General features: G+C 41.0%; 1 protein-coding gene across 2 annotated transcripts; it reads right to left on the reverse strand.

The window, feature by feature from the left end:
- Positions 1 to 1,560: 1,560 nt before the first annotated feature.
- epn3b (epsin 3b) lies at positions 1,561 to 23,107 on the reverse strand. Of its 2 annotated transcripts, none has more exons than XM_074694336.1 (12): positions 22,790 to 23,107; positions 18,604 to 18,811; positions 18,169 to 18,327; positions 16,736 to 16,819; positions 16,232 to 16,556; positions 12,456 to 12,574; positions 9,923 to 10,009; positions 7,540 to 7,663; positions 7,256 to 7,426; positions 5,659 to 5,754; positions 4,003 to 4,296; positions 1,561 to 3,914 (listed from the first exon to the last, which is right to left on the reverse strand). In XM_074694336.1, the coding sequence occupies exons 2-12, from the start codon at positions 18,670 to 18,672 to the stop codon at positions 3,616 to 3,618; spliced, it is 1,827 nt and encodes a 608-aa protein (XP_074550437.1). In that variant the 5' UTR covers positions 18,673 to 18,811; positions 22,790 to 23,107; the 3' UTR covers positions 1,561 to 3,615. The 2 variants fall into 2 exon arrangements, with proteins under 2 accessions (XP_074550437.1, XP_074550427.1); XM_074694326.1 differs by having other exon boundaries at positions 16,727 to 16,819.
- Positions 23,108 to 23,203: the final 96 nt, after the last annotated feature.

Genomic DNA, 23,203 nt, shown 5'->3' on the forward strand with positions numbered 1-23,203 from the left:
CACTATCAATCACTGCTGCCTGTTTACTTCTCTTCTCTTACTAAATCACCTCCACATGGTAGAACTGTATCTTGAGGTCAGCTAGACTGCAGCTGTTTAAGTCTGTGCTATCAGACTAGACATGATTTTGTTTGAACAGAAATGCCAGACATAAAAGAGAGAGGAAGTCTGTAATTGGGTCTGGAGTTATGAGCATGATTGGATTTCCTTTATTCAGTCACTTTTTGCTTGGTAAGTCGTGTGTGTTTGACCTTTTCACATAGGTTTTTAAATTGGTTTCTACAGCAACGTATGCAGCTTTTCAAAGTCAAGGCAGTCCAGGGAACTGAAAAGATAATTCTCTATTCTAAATTAAGTCTTCTTCTTCTTTTTTCTTCAAGAAATTGATCTTTTAGATCTACCTGCAAAAACTAGGAAATGCTGTCATGTTTAAAGCCCTCAAAGAGACGAGATGTCCTCCTCTTTTACTATACACCAGGTGTTCACATTATTGGTTGACTAAAGTTTTCTTTTTCTTTTCTTTTCTTTTCTTTTTTTTTGCACATTTTCATGAATCACTAAGTGTGCTGCTGTTTGCCTTCTTCATATTCAACCATTGCCTTTACTTACATCTGAAGCAGGAGGAACAAAAAGGATGAAACGCTGTGTTAATACCACCATCTGGTGGTCAATGAGTGAACAGTTTCATTTACCTCCACGAAAACGTTTTGTTGTTAAGCAGTCTTTTACCCCTGTTCTCTGTAGTGATGCAAATGTATATTAGTACACTTATTGGCACTAAGAAGCTATTTAACTGATCCAATGATACGAATTGGAAATCACTCAAACACTCAGTTTGATCTGAGTTTCTGCAGTGTCTCCTCTAACAGAGGTATAGTTTACTGTTTAGACAGACAAAAAACTAACATGGTGTCCTTTCACAGTTGTCATAATAATGTTACTTTGACCTAAGCAAAGACATGTTTATAGTGACAGGGCTCTAAAACACAGAGAACTTACCAGAGTAGCTACTTCACACCATATGGCAGACAGGCACAGTTGGCAGCTTGCTATGAACACTTGTAATTAGCTAAGAGCAAAGTGACCAAGAGCTCCCCCAGGAGTGTAGACAGAAATACCTGTCTGAAGTTTGCAAACAGTAGCTTTCAGCCTGAAGTAGACAGTACACAGACTGTGTAATGACATTTATAAATGGAGGTAAAACTACAAGTGTGTTCATCTAATCAAGTCACAGTGATATGGTGCAAGAAATGTTCCTAAACACAGAGTAAATGTTTGATTTATATCTATTTTGTAATTGTTTTCCATTATTTTCAGGATAAATGTCTGTTTTTTTTTCTTTTTAAAGTGAACAGAAACAAAGATAAAATGTGTATTTGGTATGAATAATGTTTCATTATATAGCTTAAACATAAATAAACAGAGCCTTGTGTGCATCTGGAGATCATAAACATGGGTAAGGGTTATGGCATGGGGAGGAAAAAATTAAAACAAATTCACTAAATCTGTATCCTAAAGGAGAAAAACACTGAATATAGTGAATCAGACTCATGACAGATCTGATTTATAATGCAAACATTTATTGGTATAATATCCCATATTATTTTATAGATATTCTGTTAAATACATATGTACTTAGCCTGTGTGTATCTATGGGCAGGCATTTCACATTCAGGTCCAGTTGGGTTCAGTGCAGTGACGACCAAATTATTTGTCTTGTCAGATTCTCTTCTTCCCAGCAAACAAGCAAATTTAGAGCTGACATTAATTTAACATTCAAGAGGATTTGACTTCATCTTTCTTCGTTTCACCCTCCTTATTTTTCAGACTCTGAAGAAAGCAATCAATCTCTTTGACAACGCCTTTCATTAACCAAGCGTGAGTCTCCTTGGAGGAATAACAGTGTCCTCCCTGAGGTCCTCCTCCATGGTGCCAACATGAGCCTGCAGGGGAATGCATTGTGGGTCAGCTGCAGAGGCAGGCACGGGGGGTCTGAGAGGGAACAATCAGTGATCAGTGAAGGTCCAGATGGAGACACTAGAGTCCCCAAAGGTCTGAATCAGTCCAGTTTAGAAAGCAACATAGACTCTGTTGGGACAACTTAAGGAACAGTAACATCACTAACTTTGCACCAGGTGCTTTTGAGCTTGCAGGAGAACAAGAAAATCAAATATTAAAGTGTTCATACCGGAAAGAATATCTGAGTCAATTAGATCTTGAACTTTAAGAGATTTTTCTTTGAGCTCGGCTGTATAAGGTACTTGTCAAAAACGACTTTATTTCCCACAGATTATCTTAATTTGCTGCTTCTTAATCTAAATGCAGAATCTGTTCTCATGCATCTGTTTTTTCCACATGGGGAATGTTTGATCCAGATGTAAGAAAGATGGTGGATGTGGAGAGCAAAAGTAGGAAGAGCACACCTGCATCCTGACACCTGTCTGCAGTCACCTGATGATTATTCATTCATATGAATAGAAATCCTCATACATGGGCAGCTGACCATAAATTCCACATCAAAGCTTTGAGCTTGAGTGACACATCTACTTGCTGCTAAGTTATAGAAATAGAAAAAAGGATTTTCTTACTTTTTGGAACCCTATATTGAGAAACAAGCTAAGGATCAGGCATAGAAGCCGGGTTACACACCAACAGCAGCAGGCAGGAACAATTTTACCCAAATTTAGCTACTTCTAAAGATTCTGGACCTCATCATTAAAAATTTTCTGGCACTTTCCTCTGCCATCAGGAAGGCACTTTGTTTCAGCATTATTTGCATGTTGTTCTGTCTGTTTTGCACTGGTCATCTGTTCGGGTGTGCAGGCATTGCATGAGACAGAAAATATAAGCAACCTAAAAAAAAAACCTCTTCTGTGGCGTTTCCTGTGGGTAAGATGCTAACTATTGACAAATACCTCACACAGCCCCACTTAATGAATAAGTTATTCCTTTAATGCCTTTTAAATATTTAATTTATAGACCTCCTACACTTTCCCCTTGTGCCAATAAAGCTCACGGCTCTACATGACTCATCTGAAACAAAAGAGTGAATCTGAAACTCAACCAGGTGCTTGGCAGGATAGATTAGTTTGGTTTCTCAGGGGTGGGTGCATTCATGCTTTTGTCGGTGAAGCAGCAGCGGTAAGGATCCTGATGGTGGACAATCTTTGTAGGTGGATTCATCCCTAAAGGTGCAGTTTTGTCTGGGGTCAGAGGGTGCCTGGGTAAGTGTCACTGTTGATGGAGAAAAGGCATCGAGGGGACTGTTGAGATACACCCTGTTTGTTTGGTGGTGTGTGCGTGTTTGTGTCCATGTGCGCCTGAGTGTAAGTGTGTGTGTGTATGTGTGTGCGTGACTTAGCTTTGCTTCAAGAGTTCAGGTAAATATAGCAGCTGATGTGTCTTCAGACAGACACAAATACATCCAGTCCAAGTTTGATCCGCTTCAAGTGTGCTCACTGACATCAGAGCACAGTCTTCAGTTCAGTTCAGTTCAGTTCAGTTCAGGCTCGTCTCTTCAAATCTCATCGTAGTCAGCATAGATTGATCCCAAAACAAAGGAGTCCATTCTGTGGTCTCTTTGTTTCTGTGCAGACGTGGAAAGATGCAGGGGTCTCAGAGGAAGGGGTTGTGGCTGTGTGTGTGTGTCTGGGACTGGGTGCGAGGAGCTGGGCGAGGAGAGAGGGGGAGGAGGGGCTGAGGGAGGTTTGAGGGAAGGTCCAGGAGTCCAGCAGGAGGTTGTGTCAGAGATGAGGGGAGGACAGGCGGGTGGTGGTGCAGAGGGAGAGGCAGAGATGGGCTGTAGGGGAGCATGTGTGGGGGCAGCGGGGATGTAGAGTGTGGTCGCATTTGGTTGAGGGTGAGGCGAGGCTGGTCGCAGTGGAAAGGGTTGGTGGGAGACGGGGCACTCAGACCTGGAAAGACAGGTGTGAGAAAAACCTTTAGAAAAAATAATATTTCTGAATCTACATTTTGTGACTTTAGGTGGAAATTGTTTGTTACCTGAGAGGAAAGGGTTGTTGTGCATCTTGGAAGGAGGATTTGTGGGTATCAGGGCATCTAGATTAACCAGCGAGGCCCCTGTAGGGCCAAGAAAGGCCTCTGGGGTTCGACACACACGTGTAGCCGGGGCGCTGAGAGGCGGTGCTAACCGGGACAGATCAAACATCTCTGGGCTGGACGATTCTCGTCCATTCACCATGGGTTTCACCGGAGTGTCGGCCCCAAAGGGATCTGGCGCTGAATCTGCTTCAACAAATGGGTCAGTCTCTGCCTTTACTCCAAACAGCTCTGCCTCTGCAGGAATAAAGGTTTTAACGAGAAGTCATTACAGAAATAGAAAGCACTGAATGCTGCACGAGGCTATAAACAGACAACTCCACATAAAGTGACTCATGCTCAATGACTAAGTCAGTGTTGGGTGGCCCAAAACTGTACTTATTTTTTCTACTTAATTTAAAGGTAGAATCTGCATGATTTTCCTAAAGAGATAAAATGTCAACGCTTACAGGAATAATCCTGCTCAGTCGTCTCACACTCCTCTCCTCTGCCTGTATATTGAAGTTTTGGTTGTGTCGGGTTGTTTCTGAGCAAAGAGTAAGCGTGATCACATCAGCCAATCACTGAACACCCTGTGCGCAAGCAACTTTGCGAGTTTGATGATGGCCAGTGGAAGCTTATCAGAGCAGCTACGATAATGGATGCAGCGCTGAGGTAGAAAAGCACAACCAAAGTGAAACAAAAAGCCAAACAGATAAAGCTTTTTCCCAAACATGGGAAAAGCTTGGCTTGATTTTCACTCGCTTTAAGAACTTAGAGAGCAGCAGGGGGCAAAGAGAGACAGAGTTGTAGCAAATATATAAAATCAAGTGCATAGTCAGACACTGCACACCATCATGCTTCTTATAGTAAGTATGGAGTCACCATGAGTCTGTTTGAACTGCAGCATTTCAAACTTTACAACAGGAGAGCTAACCAGCCAGCAACAAATCCAACGCCTCGAGATACACGACTTTTACATTTGCTATCACCTGTCAAAGTATCCTCTCTACTAGCTGACCTTTTTAACCTGCAGGACTTATGGGCTCTGCCCTTCACCAGTGCTTTGCTCAAACTTTCAGCCTCACCACTAACTCAGGATACTCCTGAAGGCACCGACTATACTAACTCCTAACCCTTCAATCAACATTTTATAACTGTAACTGCCTTAATAAGCATTTAGATTACTCCAATAGATTAACTAGGCTGTGTTGTTATTCTCTGTCCATCTGCATCCCCCCTAGTAACTCTAGTAATACTCCAATGGTAAGGTTTGGGCATCATGTAGCTGACCATAAATACCAGATTGGTAAAGACATATGAAACTATAAACTTTAAACTATAGCGTTAAAACAAAAACAAACAAACAAATCACACTTCTGCAGCTAACTGCACATGTAAACTTCCCTTTGTCTTTCCCTGAACTAACATGTGATCTATTGCACTGTAAATCCTCTAGAATGTAAAGTTTGACATTCATCATGAAGCATCAGGCATTATTTGTCATTTTAATCAAATTATTCCGCTTGACGAAAAACAGTTTTGTGACAAATTGGTGCATTAAATTTGCATTTGCATGACCCAATGATGCACCACACACACAGCGTATCGGTGTCTCACCTGTAGGACTTGCAGATTGAGGGGAGGACACCTGTGGAACCTCTGGTTTGGGCCTGCTCTCTTCCTGTCCATCAAATGGATCCATCCCATCACCATCTGCGTGTCAGGGAGTAACACAGTTTAGTCTTAGGCTGTTTAAATGTCTCTGTTCATACCAAATTATAAAAAATAAATTAAAAAAAACTAAGACATCACGGGGACATAAATATTTACAGCCTTCACTCAATAATTTGTTGATGCACCTTTGGCAGCAATGACAGCTTCCAGTTTTTTTCAGTGTGATACCACACGCCTGGCACACCTGTCTTTTGGCTCATTCCTCTTTGCAGCACCTCTCAAGCTCCATCAGGTTGGATGGGGAGCATTAGTGAACAGCCATTTTCAGATCCCTGCACAGATGTTTGATCGTTATAAAGTCCGAGCTCTGACTGAGCCACTTAAGAACACTCACAGAGTTGTCCTGAAGCCACTTCTTTGATATCTTGGCTGTGTGTTAAACGTTGTTGTCCTGGTGAAAGATGAACCGTCGCCCCAGTCTGAGGTCAAAGGGCTCTGGAGCAGGTTTTCACCCAGCATGTCTCTGTACATTGCGGATTTCATCTTTCTCTCAATCCTGACTGGTCATCTAGTCCCTGCTGCTGAAAAACACCCCCACAGCATGATGCTGCCGCCGCCATGCTTCACTGTAGGGATGGTATTGTCCAGGTGATGAGTAGTGCCTGGTTTCCTCCAAACATGATGCCTGGCAAGTTCAATCTTTGCCTCATCAGACCAGAGGTTTTTTTTCTCATGGTTTAAGAGTCCTTCAAGTGTCTTTTGGCAAACTCCAGGCGAGCTGCCATGTGCCTTTTACTAAGGAGTGGCCACTCTACCTTACAGGTTTGATGGAGGGTTGCTGCAGAGATGGTTGTTCTTCTGGAAGGTTCTCCTCTCCACAGAGGACCATTGGAGCTCTGACAAAATGACCATCGGGTTCTTGGTCACCTCCCTGACTGAGGTCCTTTTCCTCTACTCGCTTAGTTTAGACAGTCGGCCAGTTCTGGGAAGAGTCCTGATGGTTCTGAACTTCTTTCATTACAGATGATGGAGATCACTGAGCTCACTGAGACCTTCAAAGCAGCAGAAATGTTTCTGTACCCTTCCCCAGATTTGAGCCTTAAGACAGCCATGTCTCAGAGGTCTACAGATAATACCTTTGACTTCATATTTTGTTTGTGTTCTGCCCTGCACTGTCACCTGTGGGACCTCAAATAGACAGGTGTGTGCTTTTCCAAATAATGTCCTATCACCTGAAATTACCACAGGTTGACTCCAATAAAGCTGTAGGAACAATTTAGCCTGAGGAAAGATGATCAGTGGAAACAGGATGCACCTGAGCTTAATTTTGAGCTTTGTGACAAAGGTTGAGTACATGTGATATCTTAGTTTCTAATTTTTACGAAATTTATGAAAATCAAAGAAATGAAATGAAAAAAAAATGTTGCAGAATTTTGGAGAAAAAATGAATGAGGCTGTAACATCAAATGTGGAAAAAGTGAAGCGCTGTAAATATTTTGCAGATGCACTGTAAGTAAGGGGGGTGTTTTCTGGAAGATACCTCTATCTGTTGGGCTCTCCCATGCATGATTGACAGGACTAGAGGAGGTGGGCACTGCTTCCCAGGGGTCGCTGTGCGAGTTTGCACATGGAGCCCATGGATTGGATGCTTTTGATGATGGGGGTGGGGCTGCCCAAGGGCTTCCAATCACAGGAGTGCTGGACTGGACAGCTGTGAAGGAGGAGCACAAAATCACCATTAAGTTTGAAAAACTCACATACGTGATTTGACAATAGGAAATAAAACATCACATTATCGCTTGTGTTGTGTGATGAGCCTCCCACCTATGGACTCCCAAGGGTCAGAGGTGACGTCACAGCTGGGTTGCTCAGAGTTCCAAGGGTCCCTCGAAGGAGGTTTACCTTCAGATGAGGGGCCAAATATGTCCACCAGGTCCAGCATGGCTGACTAAAGAGAGAGAGAAAATAGTATCCCTGTAAAATCTGTAACAAACACGCTGAGGTTTGTACTGTTATACAGCTTTTACAATTTATGATAACGTTAATGTGAAACATATTAGTTGAATATCCTTGATAAGTGATGAGCTTGGGTCAGAGTTAACGGTAAAGTATGTATTAGATATAAAATATGATAGAGCTCTGCCAAAAAAAACACACAGTACGCTGTCTATACTGCATCTTTAGAGAAGAATTAAATGCCTGAATGATTCAGAATTAGTTCGGTAGTGTGCGTCTGCTCTGCCACATTTCCTCTGCAGCAGCAGCAGCTGGCAGAGCAGCTCCTCACAGCAGAGCACGCAGCAGTGCAGGCTGTTACAAAACTGTGTTTGCTGCTCACCTGAAATAAACTCTTCTTAAACAGCATCTATGTGACAACTTCCTGTCATCTGAATTGTTAAGTTATGATATATTTTTTAAAATTATGAATAAAGATTAGTTGAAACAGCAGCAAACTTAACTCCTCATTGTTTGCTGTAAAAGGATTTACACATTAGAAGAAACCTTTAACATCAAAAGCCCTGTGCAATAGGGCCGTTTTAGTGAAAAACAGTGGGTGGTCTGAGAGGAAGGTGCATGGATTCTTGTCACTTCTTGAGAAAAAAAGAACACATCAAGCCTGTTGTTGGTTTAAGTTAACTCAAATGTGCCATTGTTAGAGATTCCTTCATTAAGTCAAAATCCCCTAAATGCGGTTTCAGGGGTAGCTGACATCCAGTGCAGTAAGAGGTGGTGCAGTGCGTTTTGACGTGTATATGTTTCTGTGTGTGTCAGTCTGTACAGCAGAGGAGCAGGGCAGAGAAGAACTACATTTGGTGTTTACAGGAAGGGAATTTGCATCTAAAATAATATATGGCATATCCAACTGTTTTGATTGAATTTGTAAAAACAAGCTACCTTTGTTTCTGTATTTCTAACCCTTTGATGCATAAAATAAGTGCATGTGTCAATATTTTCAAATGCTCAAATGAGTTTCAATAATGTTTCCTCTTTTTTATTCAAATATTTGATTTTTTTCAGGAAGTACAGACATGTCCACTCCAGTACACTACCTGCTCCTGAGCATTCAACACAAAACAGAGATATTAATGTAAAAATGAATTAAATAGTGATTCTTTGTGGTTCAATAAATGGTAATTTGATTTTTTGTTTTGCAAAACATTTTAATGCATTTTTTTTTACACATTGTCACTTTGTAAAGTCTGATTGTTTAGACCTGAATAAGAAAACATTGACACTCGGAAAAATCAGGCTCAGACCTAAGCCAAGTCTGTATTTCAAAAGGTCTCCTACAAGAAAAAGATATGTCATTGTGAGTCTCTGTAGGCCTTCAAGGATGCACGAATTTCCTCACTATAATGTTTGATTTTTTCAAAAAGTTACAGACATGTCCACATCAGTGGACCGCATGTGCATAATAGAATTTGATATCTAAAAATTGAATTAAAATGTTTATTTTTTGGTAATTCAATGAACAATTATTTCTTTTTATGTTTATAAAATATGAGGATGTTTAAAAAAACATTGTACCACCTGCTTATAGTATCTCAATAGTTGTCCATGTGTTTTATCCCCACCCGTGTGTTAGGTTGACATATCTTCTTCTCCCCATGCACAGCTCCATCATGCTGGCACCTTGACTCACCTTAACTTCATTTGAAAATCTGACCAGAGCTTCCTCCCTTTTCTTTTTAGGTTTTTGTCTCTCATATTTTTTCCACTGAACACTTGAAAGCACCAAGATCTTACATATAAAGATAGTATAATAAACCCAATTACAAGGTGCTGCAACCTTTACAGAAGGTCGCTGACTCTGATTGGCTCTTTGACAGGCCAATGGATGAGGGAGCTGGTGTGCAACCAGATAAAAGTATGCTCTCAGGGAAATGTCATGCTGGGCTCAAGGTTAGTGGACAGAGTCATTATCGTTTGGCAGACTCCCCTTTTCTTCCTCCCTCGCTCTTCTCAGCCCTGAAGTTTTTTCTTTCTCAGACAACCCCTCATCCCCTCATCCTTCTCATCCAAGTCTTCTTCTATTGTTTGTGTCCTCCTCTTTGCCCGCACTCTAAACTCCACTTCATTCGCCAAATGTCTGCCAGCTTCCACCTACAGACATACCCGCCCACCTCTCAATGCAAACACACACTCTTGTAGCATGTGTGCACCCACACACATACTGTACAGCACACACACACGTTTTTAAACTCACCTCCTGTGTCCTCGACTGGCTCTCTCTCCTGCTCTCATCCAGGGCTTTCTGTAGCAGAGAGTCGTCTCCTTGGCGACAGCATTGCTCCTGCAGGGGCAGCATCGTGACTTCATCAACATTATTGCCATGAGGGTGTAAGCAAACACACACATTTAAAACACCCAAGTCAAAAACAACAAACACTTTTTGGGTTTGGCCAAAACAAAAGCAAAACCTTTTTGTGTTCTGTTTAAAAGGTGTTATTCTGGAGACATAGAGTAAAGGCAGCTTTAGAGTGAAGCACATTAAACTTTACCTCATGAGAAAAAAAAGGAGAATGTATTGGAGCACTGTTCAGTGAAATATACATATATTCATTATCAGGAATTATGTTTCAGGTATCAATCAAAATCGTAGATTTGCAGAACTACAGGTTAAGGTATGGACAGAATTCTCACAGACAGGAACTGAATTTTAACTCATCAAACACTAAATCTCTGACTCAAAACTTAGAATCAGTTAACTTAAACCAAACAAATCAAAACTGACATGATTTTTTGGAATTCTCTTCAAGACAGCTCTCAATGTGACCTTTTTTCTTTTTAAAAAAAAAAAACTAATACATTCAGAAATAAATTATGACTGATATAATAACTGAACAGATGTCCAATAGACTTTAAATAAACTTTAAAAATTGTGGTTTCTCAAACTGTGGCTCAGACATTCAGGGACAATTTCATCAGTTTGAAAATATTAGGGGGATGCACGGTGGTGCAACGATTAGTGCTGCGGCCTCACAGCAAAAAAGATCACTGATTGGCCGGTGGGCCTTTTCTGTGTGGAGTTTGCATGTTCTCCCCGTGCTTCCTCCCACAGTCCAAAAACATGCTCATCAGGTTAAGTGGTCATTCTGAATTGTCCGTAGGTGTAAGTGTGTGTGTGTGAATAGTTGTCTGTCTCTATGTGTCAGCCCTGTGATTGACTGGCGACTAGTCCAGGGTGTACCCCGCCTCTCGCCCAATGACAGTTGGGATAGGCTCCAGCCACCCACGACCCTGAACAGGATAAGTGGTTTAGAAAATGAATGAATATATAAATGAATGAAAATGTTGGGGAACATATAAATGTTATGTTACAACTCAGCTACCATCACATAAAACATGGATGTAGTGTCTGTGATGTCGCACATCTGTTTCTGATACAGAATTTTGAAGTCTAAGGTCGTCAGTGGCTATAATGGAAATAAAATATTAAAAAAACAAAAAACAAAAACAACGGCAAAAAACCCCCACCTGGCTTTTATTGAGGTAGTGTTAGGTAAGGAGGCAGGCTTTAAGCCTCCTGACCAACAGCTGCAAGGTGCCCACTTGTCTGTCAGATGAGCTCTAGGCAACCTCCTAAACTTAACAATTCATCCCCGGTACAGGGTATGTCGTTGGAGAAATAAGCTATCTTGCCTTGTACCAGTCTGTAAACATGTAAATTTTGGCTGTAAAATAACTTTTAAAGGTCTTTATGTGTTTTCTGCTTGAATTATTATTATTATTATTATTATTATTATTATTATTATTATTATTATTATTATTATTATTCTAAGATCGATTGACCTGACAGTTGGCAGCTTTCAGCACTTTTAGCTGCAACATACAAAAAAACTAATCTTTAAATATTTATTTTTCCATCTACTCATGCCCAGACAGTTTGTTTCAAATTAGGTACAGCAGTTATTTAAAGGTACAGTGTAAATAAAAATATTTGGTGACATCTAATGGCCATGCTCTTAACTGAAACACTCTTTGCTCAGGCCTCCCTCAGTGAAGTGACAGAGGCCTTTGATGAAAAGCTGCTGTGATGCAAAAGAAGAAGGATCTTCAATTTTTCAAGTTTTAACCATTTAACCTATGTTATCAAAATAAAAATTCTCTTTTTCAACGCAAGCACCCCCTCCTTAATCAATATGAATCCATATTGATTTACACAAGTTACACTAACTGAAACATACCTGAGTATATTGTTTTACATTTCTACAAGTCTGTTCTGCTATACGTCCCTAATTTCTAAACAGCTGAATTGAATACGTCACACTTAGTAAAAGTAAAAAAATCCATCACCAGAAGAAACAAAAAGTTAGGTGGGAAGTTATTTTACAGACATGATAAAGGAGCAAAGTCGCTGGATTTACACAACTGTATACACTGCTGGTTAACAGAATGAATCAGGGACTGAAGGGACTGAGGTGTGTTTCTTTGTGTGTGTACCTGCTCATTCTCCTTTGCTGAAAGCTTAAAGCGATCTGTAGTTGTGTGTCTTCATCCATCTCTATGGTAACAAGGGAAGGAAAGACTAGCTCGAAGCAGGTGGGCGAATGTTCAGTGTTTGTAACAAATTTTCATTATCGGAATTATCATGAGGCAATAAGACATGTGTGGCAGCTCAGAGGAGAGAGTGTGTGTGTTTGGTGGGAGGGTATGATGACGCACAAGAGGAGGACAGTATCAGAAAATCAGTGTGTGTGTGTGTGTGTGTGTGTGTGTGTGTGTGTGTGTGTGTGTACCTTCTGACTTTCCTCCCTGCTCATGGCTAAAGCCAGCTGGAGCTGCAGCTCTTCCTCCCCGCTGGTCTGAGGTCGGGCCTGCTCCAGGTCTGAGGCGGCGCGGGGAGACGAGGACGAGGCTGCAGAGGGAACAAGTGAGGGAGGAACAATTGGTCAGACTGACGTGAGCTTGCATTTGCCGACGCGCAGAGGCGAGGAGCACAGGAAGTGCTGTGCTGATTTGAATATTTCCAGGCCTGCACTGCAGTATCGATAATCTATGAGGTGGATTGTCCAAAGTGCTGGGCTACAGCACAAAATCACATTTCAGCGGGGATCAGCCTTGAATACAAGAGTGTATTTTTATCACTGTATCCATTTATTCTCCAACGTGATAATACAGGAACAAGCTGTTGAGTGCTTCAGAAAGGTCCTATATTTTATCAATAATCTGGTGCGAATGTTTTAATGTATCAAATGACAATATGACAATATGAGCAGGAATTCTGAATTTAGAAGTTATACAAAAGAGATCTATCTGAATCTGCATCTTTTTTCAGCTCTGTGGAGCATTTTACACAACTTTTAACAAGTTAAATATTGAACCTATGTTTTTTCAGACATATGACAGATAATCTGCAATGGCCTCAATGATATTTATAGAAGGGAACTTGCTGCAAATACAGAGAGCTGTGTACAAAAACTGACGTCAAATAATGCCTTTTGGTTTGAAGCAGAAGGATTTACAGCTCCCTCTGTTGGCTGGCTGCAGTATTGGTCATTAATCCATCAGCATGTAAAGAGGGAAAAAGTTGCAGAGCTAAAATCAAAACAGTCAATCTTTTTCTCAAACGTGGTTTCTGTTATCATATTTGGTTCTCATTTCACTGATTTGTATCATGTTTATTTTTTTTTCTGAGAAGTTTAAACTTAATTAGTGATTTCATCTTAAAGCAGCTGTGAGGACTTTCTTGAAAGGTAGTGTTTGTCAGGGATAAAGACTCCGTTTCCCATGAGCACTCACTCTCACTGTAGTGAAGACGTGACTTTTACCAGGGCGGGTGTTTTTTTCGAAGAAAATATATGGAGAGCAGATCTTTTTAACACTACTTTCTTTGTTTAAAGATGCTATGAGGAGGACCTGTTTTACTTGGACTGCCTCGCCACCTTCTGGCCCGGAGTCTTCGCACGCCGTCGTAAATTACTTTTGTGAGGTGTGTGTTTGTTTTGGAATTAAATCGAAATCAGATCAAAGCAAATTTTCTTTGCTCAAGAAAACTTTTTAACTGGATACAATGAGCCAAGGTAAGGTATTATCAGTACAAAAATGTGATGTCAAGAAAACATTGCAGCCAGCTCAGCGCTATCCTGTTCAGAAATCCTTTTCAGCAAAGAAACACACAGATCTCTCTTCTAACTGCTAAACTTTGTCGGTCAGTGTCGTGTTGTTATAGTGACTTTGAAGTGCTGTAAATCAAAGTCCTGGACGACCCAGACAGGCAAACTGAGAAATAGAAACAAACTGTTTTTCTCACTGACAACCTCATTTTAAATTGTAAATTATGATCGGGTAATTATATAAAAGTTAAATTTAGTTTTTACTTAGAAAGTCCTCACAGGGAGTTAATTGAAGAGCAGATGAGACATTAGGTTTGACAGATCTGTTGACCAATATGGGCTATAAACACTGACACACCTTTCCAAAGCAATGAGTTTCTGCTTCAGAAACACTAGAATACATTCTGATGTGTGTGGACTTTAAGTTTGCTGGTGTTTGTTTTTACTAATAACCAACAGAGCTTCACACTGCTTAGAAATTCAGGGATTTGGAGCATAATGTGTAATGATTTAATAAATGACTAAACACAAATTAAACCAACAAAACATTCAATCATTCATTTATACTGAAGCCAAGTCATTTACAGTGCATCTTCTCTTGGCTCTGAAACCTGGAGACAAAGAGTGCCCTGTGAAAACCATGCACCGAGAAAAGAGTAAGAAGGATGTCAGAAACAGAATCTTCAACCTCTGGAGAACTGAAGGGAAGTTTAGCAGTAGTAGCCCCAGGATGCTGGAGCAAAACCTGGCAAGACTTTTTCTGTGCTGTTGAGTGCAGCATCCTTCTGCTACAGTCCTCAGTGAGCTGCTCCACATCCTGGGACAGCCTCACAGTGCCTCTGCTCAGGGCTCCTCTAGTGAAAAAAATGACTTCACATGTGTGTGGATTTTACTTTTTTTTTCCAGCATATGTCAGGTTTTTTAAGGACAGAGTAGCAAACTGGTAGGAGGCAAAAGGCTGTGACGCAGAGTTAAACCTAAGCTGTCCGCATCAAGGAAACCAAGCCTCTACATGAGGTTTGAAATCCATGCACTGAGCAAAAATGACTCTCTCTTGTGTGGAGTTTTACAAGTTTAAAAGTACACAAAGTACTCTAAACCTCAGGGCCGATGAGACCTCAGAAAAGCTTCATAATGCAGATAATTAACTAATTAAAAAAGGTCTTCACCTTTTGAGTGTGTTTTTGCAACTCCAACACAAGCTCAGTGTTAATGTCACTGAGGGGAAATGTGTTTTTCAGCCAGGTGAAATAGAGAAAAACAAAAGTACATACACTCAGACATAAAAAAAATAAAAACATAAAAACAAGAAAGTGTGTGTTTAGAGGATGAAGAAAGTATGTAAAGCTGTAGGTAAAATAATCATCAGTCCCTGAAAACTTGAATGATGAGAGGATATTGCTGTTTATAGAAAAAAAAATTGACTGGGGAGTTAATTCACAATAAAGACTGACACTGGAGAATATCTTGTGCTGAAGGTGTTTTTCTCTTACAGAAGACACATCAGGAAGGTTAATGGTGGTGATCGTACAGGCCACGTTAATGACACAGCATAACCTGCTATTGTCTCCTATCACAGGATAACTCAAACAGGTCATTTGTGCAAAGTTAATGACAGACTCAAACATGGAGGGCATCAGAGAGTCACAGGCTGTGTCTGAAATCACAGTAATTTAGTGCTCTCAGCTCCCTGACTTGTGAGTTCTCTGTCGATGATTGGACACTGAACTCATCACCACGTTCAGACAGTCTCACCAGACACATGTGAGGATGGATTTTAGTGATAAATTATATGAAATTGATCATATTTAAAGCAATAAAATTTAAAATGATAATCAAATAAATCAGCCTCAGAGTAAACTAAATTATGTTATGCATACAGACTAGGGTCTAACACCCAGCATCATTAACGCGTCCATCTGCAGTGTTCCTTTACACCACAACGCATGATGGGATATATTGTTAGAGAGCATTAGTTGTACACACAGGGCAGAATGGCTCCTACTTTGTTAAAAGTGAAATTAGCTGACTGTAGAGTAAAAACATTGACACTACATCTGCTGTGTTAGACCATCACAGACAAGAGGCTGTTTTTGTCTCTCAAGCTTCAGAGGACTGAAGGTCCAACAAGTCCGTGGTGAATAAGAGCCACAAGAAAATTAAATTAACAACACTAGGGTATGATTTGAGCTTTATAGGGGCTAGTAGAAAGTGTTTCATGGTTTCATTGTTTTGGACAGTACAGTAGATAACTCAGTCACGACACTGGCTCTGGAACCTACTGTACCCTCCCTGCTCGGCTCCAGAGAGACAGACACTGTTAGAGACATAATAGAGTGCACCAAGCTGCTTCAGTGCCAGATATTTCCCTCAGGAGTTTAATCTGACCAAAAAAAGAGAGATCTCATTCCAAAACACAACACTACAAAGAGTGACTGATGTTAATAGCTGTAACTCACAGTTAAAGGAGGATGGGGAGCCTCTGGAGCGGCTGAACTCTTCCCCGTACAGGACAGCCATGCTGGGCTGGCTCGTTCGCCGGCCTGGGTGGTAAGATGGTGGTATACCTCCATACACGCCTCCACTACCACTACCACTCCCACTGCCACTACCACCGCCACTTCCTCCCCCAGCCATTCGCTCCTTGGTCTTCAGGGCTTGACTCCTCTCCTGGCGGAGGCGCTCCTCGTCCCGGAGGAGACACACCAGTTGTCGTGCCTTTTCTCTCACATTGGCGCCCTGGTCTCTGCCATCACGGTCCACATACTGGAAGTCACGCAGTGTCTTAACCAAACACAGAGCAAACTGTTTAGAATACCAAAATGTACCTTTTTTTAAATCAACTGTCTTTTTCCCCGATAAATGACTTTCATGTGTCATCTAAAACGAATAAAATAAATGAATGAATTATCAATAATAAGATATTCAGATTATGTAAAAATCCTGAAGTTCACCTTTAGTACCTGAATAGTGAACGCGTTTTCACGGCACTGTTGAGCCACTCTCTCTGATCCTGTTTTCAGGAGGTAATCCAGCAGAGTCAGGGCCTGTAAGACAACAAAATGTAACACTCATAAAAAAACTAGTTGTCTTTATTTAGTCATAAAAAATGTGTAAGACTATGAAAAGGTGAAAATTGTGAACAAATTTGACAGTTTTTGTAACTAAACAAGATATTTTAGTTCATGTTTAATAAGTCTATAAATAAGTTTTCTTTTTTTTTTAAATAGGGGGTACTTTGCCCATGTGACAAATATGGATACAGAGATACAAATCTGGATGTCCACTTTAGAAATGTGAGCATTTTCAAAACCTACATTTCACATAATGTAGACATGTGTCTGTAAACTGCTTTGAGCAGTCTTAACTAAAACAATACAGCACAAAATCTTAACAAGAACTTCACAAGACGTGCTGATATGATAAGGCCATTACTTAAGGATCTACTGACTAGTTCATTACATGTTGAAGGGGCTTTATTCACCAAGGTCTGCTCCTATCAGGCCTCCAAAGGGCTGGCTAATAAGAAGGAAGGGGGTTTGTAGAGCAGAGGGCCTTAAAGAAACAGCAGCTAAATCGAATAGTTTTAAACAAAGGCTCAAATAGGGATTATCTAAAGCACCAACGGTTGGGGGGAAAATTATTTTTTTGAGCTGTAAATCATGTAAAGCCACTATGGGGTACCAGAGGGAAGAATAGATCCTAAAAAAACAATACCCCCTCTTTAAACAACAGAAAATAAATATGTGGCTTTTGCACAACACCTAAATACTTTGAGATGCATCAGTTAGAGAGTTTAGACCTTGGATGATGATGTTCAGGAGAAAACCTCTGGTGTTGAAAAATGAAGCAATTGTAGATGTACAAAAGATCCCTGCAACCTACAAACTGCAGGTTGTATCAAAGTGGCTAACCAACCAACCAACCAACCAACCAACCAACCAACCAACCAACCAACCAACCAACCAACCAACTAATCGCCATTTAACCAAACATAAACCCACAATGACTTTCTGAAATCTGTGCTGCTTGCATTACTGAACACTGAAACTGGCTGAGGCTCTGAGTCAAACCCTCAGACAGAGAAAAGTAAAAACAGCAGGCTGGAGTGTGAAGGTGTAGTGTGTTTGTGAAGGAGGAGAAAACAGTTATTAATAGAGAATTATTTAACAAAAAGAGCTGAAGGGAAGAAAGTGTTGGCCATAAGAGTCACAGAAAAGTTAGCTGTTAGAAAATAGGAAAAAACAATGACCGTTTGTTCATCAATCATTAGTTTTTGTTTCCAGTTCACTCTTTCTTGTTTTCATTCTTGCTTAATGCTTCTCATAACTTTGATTTTATGCTCTGTGATGTTTTCATAAAACCTGACAGCTACTTGTTATTCTTATTTCTTCACCTTATAGACATGTCTCCAGTTCTTGCCACTGTCATTGAGGCGTTTCCACACCATGCCCATGACCTCAGCAAATGCCACCACATTAAAGGTCAGGTCAGCGATCTCTGACATGAGAGACGAGGACGGGCCCCATGGGTCGTTGGAGGTGGCCTCACGGACCTGAACATCATCCACAGAGAGACAATCAATCAGTCATCTTCTAATGTTTGCATTGTATATTCATTTCAAAGTAAATTTTATAGTAATTTTACTCTCGTATTGTTCCGTATAACATAAAAATCAGATAAATAACATTAGAGGTAGAAATAAGAGTCTTAAGCCGCCTTTGTTCTGTTGTGTTTGTACTAACATCAACACTTATTAAAGGAGTGAACCTCCTCATCTTTGTAAGAGGTGCAGAATACCAAAAACACTGAAAGAGAACATGTATAATACCTTGATTTCAGCCTCTGAATAGTTGTGCACAATATTCTTCACCTGTCGTCGTAGGGCTGAAGTTGTCATGGTGACAGATAATGGAGGATGTGGAGGGATACAAAAAAACAAACACTCAACAGGTGAGGAGACGGGGAACAAGGACTAGAGGAGAGGAGAGGAGCAGTAGCTATGGCGATGAAGGCTCCTCTTCTCTGTCAGAGTGCCACTGGAAGAAAGAGATAAACACAAAATGTTAGTAAAAACATCCTTAAATTAATCATTTTAAATCATTAACAGAACACAGGATTCATTGATCATTGAGTCTCTTTAGCCCAGAACAGCAAATCCCATAATTCCTAGGATGTAAACACAAGCAATGTAAACAGTTCAGAGAATGATCATGAATACTACTGACTGATAAAACTTCTTTTTTACAGCTAGCTGTCATGCTAATGTTCATGTTACAGTAAGTAAGTAATGCTTACTGCAAAAGCCTGCCTAGTTTAACCTGTTAGCATGCTAATGTATGCTAATTAGCACTAAACACCAAATGAAGCTGAGGCTAATTGAGTTGTAACAGTCCCAAAAGGTTTTGAATAAGGGTCATATGTAAAGCATGATGCTGCTATTATCGTTTCCAGTCTGTGCTGAACTCAGTGATCCACTCATTTATCGTTTTATAAGAATGTTTACAAACGAGGACCGCTAATGATCGTTATAAGAGTGATTTAAAACTGGTACACACCCAGGAAGTGGGTCATACAAAAGCTCTGGCACTCAGGTGTCTGATGAAGCTTCTTGGTAGCTTAAGTTATTTAGGCCAACACACACCACACACACACACACACACACACACACACACACACACACACACACACACACACACACACACACACACACACACACACACAGCACACACAGCACACAGCACACAGCACACAGCACACAACCTATTTTTCTCTTCCAACTTCATATCTCAGAGGGGACACCAGGGAATTGATCATTAAGGGTTTCTGTGATACTTGTCTCTGCCTGGGACTGAGCCGTCGCTGACACAGATCGTTCTTTATCAGAGCAAGCCTCAGAGCGCTTCTCCAAACCAAATCTTTACCTATTAGTCACTGACTCACTAAACTGTTGAAGATGGTGATATTCTTAAAAGAAGACATTCTCCTAATTAAACTGTGCTTGAAAAAGTTTTAGTCACTTGTTTCTGTGTCTTGGATCATTTCCCAGTAAAGATGACCGAGTTACACAATGAGGAGATGTCCGTCATTTTATGATAATCAATGAGTTATTCAGCTGTTGGGCACTGCCATTAGAATAATTCCTCCATAGTTTTACTCTAGGAGAGAAAAGCAGCTTTTTGCATACAATCGAGATATTTTTAGCTTTGGCCCGACAAGGTCAGAAAGATATCTACTTGCAGGAGGTCTAGTTACACTTGACACTGGACGTGACCTTGGTTGCTGTTAAAGATGGGAAATTCAACATTATACGGTATCTCAAATGTTCTTACGAATCCACATCAGAGCAGGCGAGAAATCACAACAACAGAGACTCTACCCTGAAAAAAAGCATCTACAATCACTTGAGTTGTTTATGTGGCAACATGACAGTGGGCTACTACTGCAATAATATCACCGTGAATGATATGGAGCAACAACAGGAGGCATGAAATGCCTCTCCCTAAGAATAGTGATTCCCTTTGGAATTTTATTTTTCTAGTTTACAGTACAAAAAGGGCAAAAATAAAGTTAGATTAGTGAGTAAGATTAGATTTTTCAAATTCTGAAATGTTAAAACTGAGGTTTTTGGGGACTGTTTTGAGTCATTCACAACACTTTTTGCTGCTGTAATTGTTCAAAAGACTAGTGGAGAGAGGAATGAGGAGTAAATCCTAGTTTAAAGTTAAACCAATAATGTATCAATATTACGTAATTTATGATTTTGGGGGGAATTTGGGCCACACTGTGAAAGGCATCCCTTCTCTTACCTTGTTGTTGCCATTTTTGTCTTGTGTTTTGATTGCACCGTGGTTGTGATTGTATTTGTAAAGTAGTACAGACGGCAGGAAATGAGAAACAGTCTTTCAGTAAATGGATGACCCACTCTTATCAACATTAAACGTCATATTTTACACGAATGGCCCGTTGTGTATTCTTTTTAAAAAGACTCTGTGTGTCATTGTATACTGCTGCTCCATGACAGCTCACAGTGCTGCCATACTGGGACGAGTCACAGGATGCCTCATCCTGCTGACAAGCAAACATCAGCACAAGCGCAGAGCAACTGAGAGACACACACAGCAGGGACACGGACACAACACACAGAGGAGGGGTGGCATGATAGTGTGTGTGTGGTGTGTGCAAAAGAAACACAAGATGTGGCAGGGTAAAGGGGTGGAGAGAGGGGGAGAGAAAGACAAGGGCATGAAGAAGAGAGTAAAGCTCAGCAACTTCAACCATGTATCACTTTTCTGCAAGTTCATCTCCAGCCTTGTGTTTGGACCAGCACACACAGCACACAGACACAAATATGGAAAAAACATACAAAGGTTATTAAAGGTCAGTGTTGTCCACTGAATGAGATGTGGTGTTAAAAGCTGTTGTCGTTTTTTCTTGACCCTTTACAACTCAAGTGACAATTCATATTGCAGGAGTAATATAACTTCTGTGTGCACAACCACTCAAAAACACACAGAGGACAAAGTGACTCATAACTAAGCTAAAATTAGAGGCAGAGGTGAGAATTTTTGTTTACATTCAACTTCACATGCAGCACAGAATCATCAGATCCTGTGGCTGTTAGTCATTAACGCCCTCCACCTCAGAGGCTGATCCTCCCATAGGCTTTGAAACTTAGCTCTGATTGGTTGATTTCAATTTCTGGCCCATTACACAGTCCATCGCTTAGTTATATGGTAGATTTAAAATATATTTAATGTTTCTGCCAGATTAAGATGACTAAGTACAACATTTGTTTAGAGTTGGACCATTTCAGTGAGAATTGTCAAATTCCCATTTGAGAATTGAGCAAATGTGTAAGAAAAGAGGCTTAAAATGTTTCAAACTGTTAGGAAAACAACATGTCATAGAAAACTGTTACATTGTGACATGCAGTTAGCGCTTATTTAACTATAAGTACTGTCAAATTAGAATTCTTAACCAACACAATATGTTCTATAAATCATAAGAATATTGGAGCATCATTGTCAGGCTGAAGTACTTACATTGGTTTTACTGACGTAATTTGGCACATGAGTTCATTTGGAAACTTCAACATATTCCTTAAATTGCCTGTGCCTGACAAGCATAATCTTTAACCACCAAAGTAAAAATCCATCCTGGATTATGATTAATGAGTTATCTGTGAAACACTCAACTAGCTCATCTTGAATGAGTGTTTTCATTAATTGTCATGTAGTACATGGTGATGAAGTCATCCAGGGACACACTGAGGAGCAACTCTGAATAATGCAACATCTCCATGGACACAATGAGAGCACCCACGGTGCTTTTAGTGGGATATGGACATATTTTCTGATTCACAGTTACAAGGCTTAAGTGACTCATCTGGTTGTAGTGACTTAAATTTACTCTGAGGCACATGCAGCAGCCTCAGAATCATCTCATGAAATCGTCAGCTCGAGTCGTGATGATCATCTCCAGAGAGACAGGGTGGAGCAGTCGCAACTCAAAGCCAGAACCAGGAGCGTGATATCAATTATTCCCATGATGCATTCTAACGTAAATTGCGACACATCCCGGCATGACTGTATCCACGTGAGAAAACGAGGTATGGTGCGCTCACGTGCGTCATGTGGCTCAACCACAGAAGACGACACTCCGTCATCCACGTTGAAAGATGCGCATGCGTCATGTGGCAGCAGGTGTATTGTATATTCCAGGTGGCGAGAGTGGAGGAGGGCACCCATGGTGGGTCTGCATTATGCATGACATTACTCAACCTCCCCACGCATACACACTCACGCACACGCTACACATACACATGCGGTGGATTCCATGCGGTTGCCATGTGTGGCATGGATTGCCGTGCAAGGCCAATCACTGTGGCAGCATCTGCATGGAGCAGGGAAACATACCTTGATTCATTGTCATTTTTAACATCAAAATGGAAAGACGTTTACTAACGTTGAGATACAGGTTTAACCTCCAGGTCATTTCAACGGCATAAAGCTTACCTTGTCCATCGCTCATCTCCCGCCTCGTCCACTCAGCATCCTCGTTACCTCCTCTTAAAGTCCCGATAAAACCGCCTCCTCTGAGATCCTCTTACCAGAGCGACCACAGTTATCCTGTCCCGCGCCTATAACGTCAGTCAGAGCCGAACAGTGTGCAGTTTCCCGGGGTGACTGTGTGAGGATGTCGGTGTCTAAAGCCTGGCCCGCTACTGCTGATGCTGCGAGCCGCTCCAGCAGGCAGTCAGCGCTGAAATCCGCATAGGACAAGGATAAGCCACAGCACACGGCTCACTCACTCCCTCTCCTTTCTCACACACGCATACGGCACCGGCAGTCCACGCACGCACAGCACACAGCGATCACAACGTGGAGCGTAAAAGAGAGGCAGAGATGGGGGCGCGTTGCAGAGTCAGC

The sequence above is a fragment of the Halichoeres trimaculatus genome, unplaced genomic scaffold, assembly GCF_033239565.1.
Source record: "Halichoeres trimaculatus isolate MK-OKI-2021-1 unplaced genomic scaffold, fHalTri1.1 fHalTri1_scaffold_2, whole genome shotgun sequence".
Classification (NCBI taxonomy): domain Eukaryota; kingdom Metazoa; phylum Chordata; class Actinopteri; order Labriformes; family Labridae; genus Halichoeres; species Halichoeres trimaculatus.